Source organism: Carlito syrichta, unplaced genomic scaffold (genome assembly GCF_000164805.1).
Source record: "Carlito syrichta isolate Samal-C Ts95f unplaced genomic scaffold, Tarsius_syrichta-2.0.1 Scaffold309823, whole genome shotgun sequence".
Lineage (NCBI taxonomy): Eukaryota > Metazoa > Chordata > Mammalia > Primates > Tarsiidae > Carlito > Carlito syrichta.
The window spans coordinates 175,447-188,561 of record NW_007253919.1 but is presented as its reverse complement, the minus strand read 5'-3'; the positions used below and the strand labels follow the sequence as shown (position 1 = coordinate 188,561).

The 13,115-nt window shown below is 41.2% G+C and overlaps 1 protein-coding gene across 3 annotated transcripts in view; it reads left to right on the top strand.

Moving 5' to 3' along the window:
* The window catches only part of TMEM170A (transmembrane protein 170A), a 17,433-nt gene extending 8,633 nt beyond the window's left edge, over positions 1 to 8,800 (top strand). The window contains exons 2-3 of one of the 3 annotated variants that reach the window (XM_008067913.2): positions 4,511 to 4,612; positions 7,994 to 8,800. In XM_008067913.2, the coding sequence (XP_008066104.1) occupies positions 4,511 to 4,612; positions 7,994 to 8,124 (233 nt within the window). In that variant the 3' untranslated portion in view covers positions 8,125 to 8,800. Of the gene's footprint in view, positions 1 to 4,510; positions 4,682 to 7,993 lie in introns of all 3 variants that reach the window. The other 2 variants (XM_008067911.2, XM_021717507.1) reach the window with 2 other exon arrangements.
* The last annotated feature ends 4,315 nt before the right edge of the window (positions 8,801 to 13,115 follow it).

Genomic DNA, 13,115 nt, shown 5'->3' with positions numbered 1-13,115 from the left:
TGCCTGTAATTCCAGCTACGTGGAAGGCTGAGGTGGAAGGATCGCCGGAGCCCAGCAGGTCGAGGCTGCGGTGGCCGGGAGCGGCCACTGCACTCCAGTCTGGGCGACAGAGTGAGACTCCAACTCAAAAAAAAAAAGAAGCCTGTGTAAACAGATTAAAAACTTTCATAAAATCGTTTTTTTTTATTTAATCTGAGGAAAAAAACACATTTACATTGTATATTTACAACACAGCTTACGGAAAAGCTCCTCACCACCCCACTTCTTTTTTTTTTTTTTTTTGAGTTGGAGTCTCACTTTGTCGCCCAGACTGGAGTGCAGTGGCCGCTCTCCGCCAACGCAGCCTTGACCTGCTGGGCTCTGGCTATCCTTCCGCCTCAGCCTTCCGAGTAGCTGGAACTACAGGCATGCGCTACCATGCCTGGCTAATTTTTTGATTTATTGCAGAGATGAGGTCTCGCCTGCCCAGGTGGGTCTCGAACCCACGGGCTCAGGCAATCCACCCCCACTTCTTTTAGTCTCCTACATTGAGGCCCCGATTGGTCTTCTCCCTCCCTCCCTCCCTCTCTCTTTTTCTTTAAATAGAAACAGGGTCTCACTATGTTGCTCAGGCTGGTCTCGAATTCTGGCTCAAGCAGTTCTCCCAACACAGCCTCCCAAAGTACAGAGATTACATGTGTGAACCACCACACCCAGCCATCCTGCTTGGTCTCTTTTTTTTTTTTTTTTTTTTTTTGAGTTGGAGTCTCACTCTGTCACCCAGACTGGAGTGCAGTGGCCGCTCCCGGACCTGCTGGGCTCCGGCGATCCTTCCACCTCAGCCTTCCAAGTAGCTGGAACTACAGGCGCACACTACCACGCCCGGCTCATTTTGATTTTATTGTAGAGATGAGGTCTCGCCAAGTTGTCCAGGCGGGTCTCGAACCCACGGGCTCAGGCAATCCACTCACCTCATCTTCCCAAAGGCACAAGATTACAGGCTAAGCCACCGAGCCCAACTTGGTCTCTTTTTAATTATTCATCTCAATTAGCTCAGTCTTCTTGAGCAGTTCTTTTTAAAACAAAGCTTTTTTTCAACAAAGTATAAAATGATTTATCATTGACCCCACTTACCAGAAATAACAACTTTTTATAACAATATACACTGAGAACTGGCACAGATGAGGATGTAGCTGTCAAGGGCTTTGCCTCTAGCCAGCTGTGTGGGCTCGAACAAGTTTCTTAACCTCCCTCTGCTTCTGAGTCTCATCAGGGATACTAATAATATGAGCTTCATTGTTGTTTGGTTTTTTTTTTTGAGCCAAGGTCTCACTGTTGCCCAGGCTGGAATGCAATGGCATGATCATGGCTAGCCACAGTCTTGACCTCTTGGATTTAGGCAACCCTTCTGCCTCAGCCTCCTGAGAAGCTGGGACTACAGATGTGCACCACAGCCGGCTAATTTTTTTTTTTGTAGAGATGAGGTCTTGCTTTGTTGCCCAGACTGGTCTCGAACTCCTGGGCTCAAGCAATCCTCCCACCTTGACCTCTCAATGTGGTGAGATTATGGGCATGAGCCACCATGCCTGGCTTCAGTGTTGTTTTGAGGATTAACTGAGATAGTATTTGTAAAGCACTTAGAAAAGCAGCTGTGTGCAAAATAAGTATGTATTGAATGAATAAACATTTCCAGACCTTTCTCTGAGTACAAACAAGCAGGTTTATTTCTCTGAGTACGAAACACACAGGTTTATTTTGTTTTCTCAAAACCAGGATCTTATTTTACGTACTATTCTACAACTTGCTTCTGTTACTTCACAGTGTGACTTGGACCTCTTGCCCTATTACTATGTATACATCTTTCTCATGTTTTGATGAGACTAGGTAATGTTCCCTTATGTGTGTGCCTTCAAAGTGCTTACAGGTCTTACAGTGGTAGCCAAGTTGTTGGCTTCCAATTTTTGCCATTATAGAAAATGCTGCAGGGATTCTCTTGTCACCTCTGGCCTTGCCTATGTATGTATTCCTGTAGGATGTATTACTGGAAGTAAAATGGCTACAGCAAAGAGTATACACATTTGACTTCCAAATTACCCTGTAAAAAGGTGGTTGTATTCCTCCTGAGTGTTGGGTAGGGCCTATTGAATAATGTCCTGACTACCCTTTACTGCTTAAAGCCTTGTAAGCGGCCAGCCTGTAATCCCAGCACTTTGGGAGGCCGAGGCGAGTGGATTATCTGAGCCCGCAGGTTTGAGACCAGCCCGGGCAACTTGGTGAGACCTCATCTCTACAATAAATCAAAAATCAGCTGGGCATTGTAGTGTGCACCTTTAGTTCTGGCTACTTGGAAGGCTGAGGTGGAAGGATCATCAGAACCCAGCAGGTTGATACTGGGGTGGCCGTGAGTGTGCCACTGCACTCCAGCCTGGGTGACGGAGTGAGACTCCAACTCAAAAAAACAAAAAAACCCAAAAAACCTTGTAGGTACTTCCAGAGCTTTTGTGTTGAAGTCCTTTCTCTGATGTCAAAGCCCTCCATAACGTGATCCCATCGATCTTAGTAGCTTCAACTGCCATTGCTCTATAACCCTTCTCCACTTTAGTCTAGCCAGTGGATTTTAATCAGGGTTCTTCCCTCCTAGCCCCCAGGTACATCTGACAATGTCTGGAGATACTTTTGGTGGCGCTACTGGGGAGGGTAAACTACAGGCCAGGGATGCCTCTTCACATCCTACAATGCAGTACAGCCTCCACAACAAAAAGTTATCTAGTCCAGATGTCAATAGGACTTTGGTCAAGAAACCCTACTGGGCTAAGCTGTTGGCTAATGTCTAAAATCACTGGCTACTTACCTGCTTCTAGCTAAACATGACAATGGGTTTTATCTAATGTGTCACTTTCAGTCCCTCCATGTGGGTAACTAGGGCGCTATCTTGAGGATTCCAAATTCTTGCTTTAGGTTCAGTAGGGAAAAATACTATGTCTACCATTTACCAAATTTTAAAGTCACATGGGAGCAGGATGGTATTGTTTTCTTTCTGTTTTCCAGGGTGCCTCATGTATAGTTTTTTACACATAGTTGACAATGAAATATCTTAATGTTGCCTGAATTACAGATACTTTAACAGTGACTAGAGTTTCTGTAGGAGCCTGATCTTTTTTTTTTTTTTTGAGTTGGAGTCTCACTCTGTCGCCCAGACTGGAGTGCAGTGGCCACTTCCGGCCACCGCAGCCTCAACCTGCTGGGCTCCTCAACCTGCTGGGCTCCGGTGATCCTTCCGCCTCAGCCTTCCAAGTAGCTGAAATTACAGGCATGCGCTACCACGCCCGGCTGATTTTTTTGATTTATTGTAGAGATGAGGTCTCGCTGCCCAGGCGGGTCTCGAACCCGCGGGCACAGGCAATCCACCCACCTCAGCCTCCCAAAGGCGCGGGATTACAGGCTGAGCCACCGACCCCGGCTGGAGCCTGATCTTCTAACCTGTTCTGTTGTTTACCTGCCTTTGTCTTCAAGCCAAACATTTGTATTTTCTAGTACTTATTTCACATCCTAAAGATCTTTGATATCCTAATAGGAGGTGATGGCTTGATGTTTACTGCATTGTTTTTAAAATGTTGAATACAATTGTATAGCTTTCCATTTTAGAAGACTGAATAATCAAAAAGAAAAGATCACCAGGTATTAATTGCATAGTACCCTATTAGTTGGTACTTACGCTTGTGCTTTTTATGGCAGGGAAATTTTATTTAGGTCAATTTTGAGATCTGTGTGAACAATTTTTTCAGTTTGAGAGTACAGGTAGCTTGTCAAGAATTGGCCAACTTTTGCTGTGAAGGGCCAGATAGTAAATATTTTAGGCTTTACAGGCCATGTGGTCTGTGTCTCTGTTAGCAGCTTTTTCCTTTTCCTATAGCTGGAAAGCAGACACAGAGAATACTTAAATGAGCTGGGTGCCATTGTTCAAGCCTGTAATTCCAGCACTTTGGGAGGCAAAGACAAGAGGATTGCCTGAGCACATGGGTCTGAGACCAGCCTGGCAACTTGCAAGACCTTGTCTCTACAATATATAAAAAAAAATTAGCTGAGCATGGTGGCACGTGCCTGTAGTCCCAGCTACTTGGAAGGCTGAGGTGGGAGGATCACCTGAGCCCAGCAAGTCCAGGCTGTGGTGGCTATGGGTATGCCACTGCACTCCGGCCTGGGCAACAGATTGAGACTCCAACTCAAAAAAAAAAAAAAAAAAAGAGAAAAAGAATACTTAAATGAATGGGCATGGGTTCAAATAAGTCTATGTAAAAAAGTCTTATGAATGGGTTCAAGTAAGTCTCTATGTATAAATACAGATGGTGGCCTTTTGAAGGTAGTTTGTTGAATCCTCTAAAATCAATAATATTTGGATATTTGACCTATGAACCTACATTACAACTAAAGAGTGTTGAAAAAGAAATCACCAGGTTGTGATGTATACCTCCTGCAGTGAGTGCACTGGAAAAGGCAGTGATTCACAACCTTTCTTTGTCTTCCCTTGTAGAGATGTGGTATGGTGTGTTCCTGTGGGCACTGGTATCTTCTCTCTTCTTTCATGTCCCTGCTGGATTACTGGCCCTCTTCACCCTCAGACATCACAAATATGGTAGGTTCATGTCTGTAAGCATCCTGTTGATGGGCATCGTGGGACCAATTACTGCTGGAATCTTAACAAGTATGTTAGACATTAAAATACCAGTCAAAAACGTTTAATATACTACTAGTCAGCTAAATTCAGAACCCATTTTAGAAAAAACATATCTGCATGAGATGAAGAAAAAGAGTGGCTTTTTAGCACGAGTGCTGTGTTTAATGTATTGATTTTTTTTTCTTGTCTTCAACCACCCCCATTATTTATCTTTGACTTCCTGAGTCAGATTTTCTCAGTGGGTTGAGAAAGCCATGTTAAGCTTTGTGAGATCCGTCTTGTGAGAAAGGCCACTGGCAAAGGGAAAATATTTGTCTTTTCGGAAGCCACTACTTTCCGATCAGCTATGACTTGATCTGCAAGTGGCCTGCAGGATGGTTGATGAATTACTTCCACTCATGTGGGTGTGGTTACCTCAAGGATAGAAGACTAGTTCTTATGACAAGAATTCTTGCTTTAAAAAGTACCTGACTGCTGGGCTTGGTGGCTCACGCTTAGAATCCCAGCACTTTGGGAAGCTAAGGTGAGAGGATTACCTGAGCTCATGGGTTCAAGATCAGCCTGGGCAACTTGGTGAGACCTCATCTCTACAGTAAATTAAAAAATTAGCCGGGCACGGTGGTGCGTGCCTGTAATTCCAGCTACTTGGAAGGCTGAGGCAGAAGGATCGCCAGAGCCCAGCAGGTCGAGGCTGCGGTGGCCGTGAGTGTGCCACTGTACTCTAGCCTGGGTGACAGAGTGAGACTCCAACTCAGAAAAAAAAAAGTACTGATTTGTGTTCTGATTATTCTTTTCCTGTCTGAGTAAGAATTAGAATAACATGTTTTTATAAATTATTTTTATAACCTGGTTTGATTGGATTTTTTTGTTTGTTTTGGCTTTTGCTCACACCACAGAATGCTATTACAGAAATGAATTCTATTACAGAAATATGTTTAAATCATTTTTAAGCTCATGCTTAAATATAAACATGTATGTTTTATGTAAATTAAAAATGATCAGTAGCAAAGAAAATTAAAAATCCTTCATTTTTCATACCCAGGTAGTAACCACAGTTTGCATCCTGGTATGTGGACATTTTTTTTAATGTGTCATGTAAACATAAATACATTTTTATAATATGAAATGTAATAGTCCTACTAATTTGTATCTTTTTTCTTTTTTTTTTGAGTCAGAGTCTCACTCTGTTGCCCAGGCTAGAGTGCAGTGGCACGGTCATAGCCACTGCAGCCTTGACCTGCTGGGCTCAGGTGATCTTTCTGCCTCAGCCTTTCAAGTAACTGGAACTACAGGCATGTGCCATCACGCCCTGCTAATTTTTTTTTTTTTTTAATTGTAGAGATGAGGCCTTGCCAAGTTACTCAGGCTGGTCTTGAACCCATGGGCTCAGGCAATCCTCTTACCTCTGCCTCCCAAAGTGCTGGGATTATAGGCTTGAGCCACCTGGCTTTTCTTTTTTTTAGTCAGAATCTCACTCTGACTCCCAGGCTGGAGTGCAGTAGCATGTTTATGGCCACCATAGCCTTGACCTACCGGGCTCAGGTGATCCTTCTGCCTCGGCCTTCCATGGAGCTGGAACTACAGGCGCCCGCCACCACACCCACCTAACTTTTTTTTTTTTTTTAATTGTAGAGAAGAGGTCTCACCGAGTTGCCCAGGTTGGGCTCAGACATTCCTCTCACCTCAGCCTCCCAAAGTGCTGGGATTACAAGTGTGAGCCACTGCGCCCGGCTTGTAACTTTTTTTTCACTGTGAATTTAAAGGTTGAACTTCAAGCAGAAATCTTCCTCTGTCTCTTTGACTTGAATTTGTTTTGAGAGAAAGTGGCCTAGTTTCTCTGTGTTCTAACTGTGTCCTAACTGTTACTTTAGAGACCGTCTGTTCCAGTTTCTGCATTGGGTTACTGGCCCCCTATGGCCTGTCTCAATTTGTTCTTCAATAAAATGGGGCTAATACTACCCACCTCATACCCTTGCAGGATGCTTAAATGAGATAATGTACATATAAAGTACTTACCATAATACCTGACATGTATTGTGCAATAAATGTTATGTTCATTTCCATTTTTAAGGCTCTATTAATAGTCTGTTCCCTTCCCATTTTGCTTCTTGGTTGGATACACTTTTTCCTTTCTTTTCTTCTTCATTGTCCAAATCCCACTTTAGAGTCTAGTTCAAGTTCTTTAAGCTTCTTTCTACCCAGCTCACTCTTTGTGTAGCTAAACTAGGTAGGGACCCAATGAAACATATGCCTCTCGGATCTTAGTAATACAGAACGTATGCTTAGAGGTGGGCATTTCAAATGACAGATGTTTAAGGCAACCAAACTTTGGTTAATATTGTTTTTTCTTCTTGTTAAAATATGTTAATATACCTTCATATCACATTTATAAAATGTGTAGACATGTGATTGAGACTCTTTTAAGTATTACTTTGCATTACTGAAAAATCTGGTTTTATCTTGGTCACTAGCTAGATTCTGAGAACCTTGAGAATGGGGATCACATCTTATAAACAGAGAAGTATTCTATAAATAAATACTTAAATGAACGATTACTCTGTGACCAAAGAGAATTTTGTTTGGAGTATTTAGCAGGAAGGGTCATCTGGGAAATCTGGAATTATTATTTTTAAACTAATGAAATGTTGACTTTCTTGGTACAATGCTGAGTCCTCGTAGCAACACAGATGGGTGTCTGGGTAGATACAGGAGTTTTAGTTTTGTTTTCTCAAGTTTTAGGCAGTTATAGCAACTAACATAATAAAAACAGTCAATGACCTGGGAAAGAGAAAGGAATCCTTGATTATCTCTCCTTTCCTGCCCTTTGACTTAATAACAACTTTATGGCTAGAGTTCTCCTCTCTTCCTTTTCCCACCCTTCTACTCCCTCCTCCATCCATTTCTTGAAGGGAACTCAGTTTAATAGAAGCTGTGAAAAATTTCTTTCTCAGCCTAATTCAAAAGATTCTTTGTCATTTGTTGCCACTAAAGAATTAGATACCTGTTCAATGCTAGGCATGGGGCTAATGTGGGAATTGCCATCTTTGTGATTTTAATTATTACTTCCAGATTATTGTATTCAGTGACTCCAGGAGACTCTGAGTGTTAAGGAGTCAATATCTAAAAGTACATTATCAGTTATCTGCAAACTATATAATGCATATTTAAAATCTAGAATAGTCAACAGAAAGAATAGGGAAAGCCAAACATTTCTGAAATGTTTAAATTTTGATGTAAAAAACCTGGGACATTAAGTGCTGTATTTTCATGATTTTTTAACTTTTTTGTTGTTTCTTTTTCTTTTCTTTTCTTTTCTTTTTTTTTTGAAATTTCAATCAGGTGCAGCTATTGCTGGAGTTTACCGAGCAGCAGGGAAGGAGATGATACCATTTGAAGCTCTCACCTTGGGCACTGGACAGACATTTTGTGTTGTGGTGGTCTCCTTTTTACGGATTTTAGCTACACTATAGCGTAAACCCCTATGTTGAGATGTTGAACCCAAGTTTTATAGAATCCTCAAAAAGAGTATGTTATGGAGTACAATGTTTTCTTAGTTCTTCAAATGGAAGCAGCTTGGATGAATAAGAATGTGAAGACAATATCTCAGCTCTTTAGCTCTTTCTTCAGTTTGAAGCTCCTGGAATTGAAGATTTTTGAACTCCTATCATTTTCAACCAAAACAAAACAAGTTTCTTGGCTTTCTTTTTTGTGGATATTTAATTTAAGCAGTTTTACGTGTGCACCTTTACCCACACCAAGTTAACAATGCCTTTGGGTTGGCGTCCCTTGCACTGAAATGTACAGAATTGTGACATAATGCAGTGCCACATATTTCAAAGAAACTATGAGAGATACTGGTGTATTTTAGATGAGCAGAGTATGCTGTATTAAAATCTTAGTTGGTCTCATCTTGATTAAAATATGGCAAATTCTTCTTTTGCTATATCTTAATGACAGTAAGTGCCAAGTAGGTTTTGGTTACGTGTAGCTTTGAAAACAAATTTGGTGAAATAAGACAGGAAAAAAAAGTTGAAGTATAACTCAAGTAGTGGCATTGCTCTATTTAAAAAAAAAGTAAATAACACTGAATAATGTGAAATTTTCTAGATAACTGTCTTGACCTCTGATTATTTAATATATTTTTTAAATGTGAATTTGTTATTTTGTACATTTTATCAAAATAAGCTGGCTAATTAGACTTTTTAAAAATATTCTTTGTATCACCTTTTTCATATCACTTTTAATTATATTAATTTTATTTAGTTGAATTGGAAACATACAAACCATACCCTGCTAAATAGCTTGAATTGGACATTTTAAGCCAGATTGGTTAGGCCACTCTTTGAAAATTGAGACACAAATAAGATTGTTTAAACATTCTGTCTTAGTTTTTCTTAGTGACTCTGATTTATAAATGACCCTTGATAAATTGTTGAAGTGCACCTTAAACTTGAATTAGTGGTTATTGATTTCTTAATGTGTTTACCTAGTAGTGGCTCTTCAGCTCACTTTTACAGTATTGGGTATCAACTTCTAGAAAGTGCCTGAAGTTTCATTTTCAGATATGTACTCACTCTCCCCTTTACATTTTAATTCAAAAGAATTTATATCCTTACAGAGATTTATATATCAAGCATTTTTAAAATTTAATTTTAGCTATTTTAATTTTTATTCTCTTGCCTTTCTTTTTCATTAAAAGGCCTAAAAACTGTGAACTTCAAAAGGGAAAAGATGGCAAAAATTAGGTATCTGATTTGATCCATACCACCTAAACTGTTTTATATGGAATACAATCTATGTGGTTGTTTTTGTTACCTGTTTTCAAAATACTTTCTGGAAATTAAGTCCCGGCCACTGCAGCCTCAACCTGCTGGGCTCTGCCAATCCTTCCGCCTCAGCCTTCCAAGTAGATGGAACTACAGGCGCGTGCTACCACTCCTGGTTAATTTTTTTGATTTATTGTAGAGATGAGGTCTCGTCAAGTTGCCCAGGTGGGTCTCAAACCCGCAGGCTCAGGCAATTCACTCATCTCGGCCTCCCAAAGCACGGGATTACAGGCTGAGCCACCGAGCCCGGCCAAGTCTGACATTTTTAAAGAAAAGTTTTATTGTGAAATTAAGGCTAACAATTCATAAGGTCATGTGCACATGAACGTATTTATTCTATTTAAAGCAGTATACACTCTGGCTTCTGATTAAAAATAGCTAAGAAGCCAGGTATGGTGACTCATGCCTGTAATCCCAACACTTTGCAAGGGTGAGGTGAGAGGATTGCCTGAGCCCATGGGTTCCAGACCAGCCTGGGCAACTTGGTGAAACTTCATCTCTGCAATAAGTTTAAAAAAAAAAAAATAGCCAGGCGTGGTGGCGTGTGCCTGTAGTTCTAGCTACTTGGAATGCTGAGATGGAAGGATCACCTGAGCCTAGCAGGTTGAGGCTGCAGTGACCATGAGCGTGCCACTGCACTCCAGCCTGGGTGACAGAGAGTCCTCCAACTCAAAAAAAAAAAGAAAAAATAGCCAAGGGGACCAATTTGCCAGGAAAAGTCATAGGAAAAACTACACAGAGATCACAAAATTAATTAGACATTTATTTTCTTTTGACTAATTAGACCACCTATCAAAATAATAGTGATGTGTACTTAGGCAAAAAATTGATCCTAAGGCCGGATGTGTTGACTCATTCATATAAACCTAGCACTTTGGGAGGCCAGGGTGAGAGGATTGCTTGAGCTCATGGGTTGAAGATCAGCCTGGGCAACTTGGCAAGACCTCATCTCTACAATAAATAAAAAAATTAGCCAGGCATGGTGGCGCATGCCTGTAGTTTCAGCTACTTGGAAGATTGAGGCGGAAGGATCACCTGAGCCTAGCAGGTCGAGGCTGTGGTGGCCATAAGCATGCCTCTGCACTCCAGCCTGAGCAACAGAGTGAGACTCCAACTCAAAAAAAAAAAAAAATTGATTCTAGCTTTTCAGTCAGTCCAAGGAGCTGTGATTTTACAAAGTATCCTTTCAGTTTATGAAATTTGGAGGTATCTCTCTTATTATGAAAAAATGATTTTGGTCACCTCTATTGAAGGATGCTTCAGTATTAGAGTTCTCACCTAAAACACTCTGGAGATATATATTATTATTATTATTATTATTATTTTAGTTGGAGTCTCACTCTGTTACCCAGGGGGCAGTGGCATGCTCCCGGCTACCACAGCCTCAACCTGCTGGGCTCAGACAATCCTTCTGCCTCAGCCTTCCAAGTAGCTGGAACTACAAGCACGTGCCACCATGCGCAGCTAATTTTTTGATTTATTGTAGAGATGAGGTCTTGCCAAATTGCCCAGGCTGGTCTCGAACCTGCAGGCTCAGGCAATTCGCTCACCTCGACCTCCCAAAGTGCTAGGATTATAGGCGTGAGCCACCATGCCTGGCCTTGGGGATATGGTTTTATAAACTAAACACGTGGGCCAATAGTTGCTGGGCCCCACCCCTTAGACTAATTTTTGAAATACTGATCCATGATTAAAACGTTAGATAATTTTTCTTTGGAGCCAAGACAAAATTAAGGCATTTGAAAGATGTCTTTGTTTCTATTTCTTGTTCCATATATTTTGATTATCTACTCTTTTTAGAAATTTTAAATGTAAAAGGTATCTTCAAATTATTGAAAGTTCTATCTATCCCGGTATGTGAAGCATTCTCCTGTGAATAAATGTAGGTAGACTTCATATAGATTGAGCTGTGTAACTTGAAATGTTTTCAGAAAGAAGTTATTTGAATCATAATGTATATTCCACTTAGATTTTTTTTTTGGTCTCAAATATAGAATTATTTGGGGGTGGCTGCTCAGATGGAAAAATATTGGGAGCTGTGTTGAACATTATATTTCACCTTATGTAGTTCTGAGAATTGTTGCCAATGACTGATTGTCTCAGAAGCATGCAACTACCCCTCCCCCAGCTGTGCTCCCACCCTTCCCTTTTTTGGGGGTGGAGGGTTTGAGGCAGCCCCCAACCATTTAAGATAAAAACTGATTTCTTGATTCTTTAACGTGAGGTTGGGAGTGAAAGTATTTCATGAACACTTAAACTCGTGTACAAGTACATAATGACTATTACAAGAGAAAGATGTCTCTCTGTGCTATTATTTTTCTGCCATAAGATACTACTTATTACAAAATGTTTAAACTGTTGAGAAAAGGTTCATTAATTACCTTTGAAGCATTCCTCATGTTATTTTTCAGTTTTTAAATTGTATGTTGGCTTTTGATTCCAGTGTTCCTTCTGATTGCTCTGGTTAATTAAATTCTTATTACACTGCAGCACATACCAACCTTTCCTAAGTAACCATTTCCTGGAATGTGAAGCCCTGGTGCCATTAGTGATCCATACGATCCACACACAGAAAGTTTTGTGTACTTGCATTTATTTTTTGTGCACTCTGTAAGGTTGGTTGTGACTAAAATCAGTTTACCTTTTATATTAGGTTATTCCACTAACAGCTACAGTCAAAATGATCAAATCTTTGTACAATAGGAAATTATTTAAATCTTATTTTTCTACTGACATTTCTAATTCCAGTGTAAATGTTTATCAATAAAAAATTACTTTCAATTCTGTGAGTTGGAGTTTTGTCTTTTTCAGTGACCAATGAGTTTAATCTTTTGTAATAAAGTTGTCTGACCTCAGTATTTTTTTGTTTTTGAGTCATAGTCTCACTCTGTCACCCAGGTTGGAGTGCAGTGGCATGATCATGGCTCACCATTGGCTCGACCTCCTGGGCTCAGGTCTTCCTCCCACCCCAGCCTCCTGGGTAGCTGGGATAACAGGTGTGCACCACCATGCCTGACTAATTTTTTTATTTTTTTTGTAGAGGCGAGGTCTTATTATGTTGCCCACACTGGTCTTGCCTGGGCTCAAGCCATTCTTCCACCTCAGCCTCCCAAAGTTTTGGGATCACAGACTTGAGCCATTATGCCCAGCTAGTTTTTGCTTTTTTTTGAGTTGGAGTTTCACTCTGTCACCCAGGCTGGAGTGCAGTGGCATGCTCATGACCACTGCAGCCTTAACATGCTGGAACCCCAGGCATGTGCCACCATGCCCAGCTGATTTTTTGACTTATTGCAGAGAAGAGGTCTCGCCATGTTGCTCAGGCTGGTCTTGAACCCCTGAGGTCAGGTAATCCTCTCACCTCCACCACCCAAAATGCTGGGATCACAGGCGTGAGCCACCACGCCTGGCTAGTTTTTGCTTTTTATTTTATTGAGTTGGAGTCTCACTCTGTCACTCAGACTGGAGTGCAGTGGCGGCTCAGCGTGTAATCCCGCGCCTTTGGGAGGCTGAGGTGAGTGGATTGCCTGAGCCTGCGGGTTCGAGACCCGCCTGGGCAGCAAGACCTCATCTCTACAATAAATCAAAAAAATCAGCCGGGCGTGGTAACGCATGCCTGTAATTCAGGCTACTTGGAA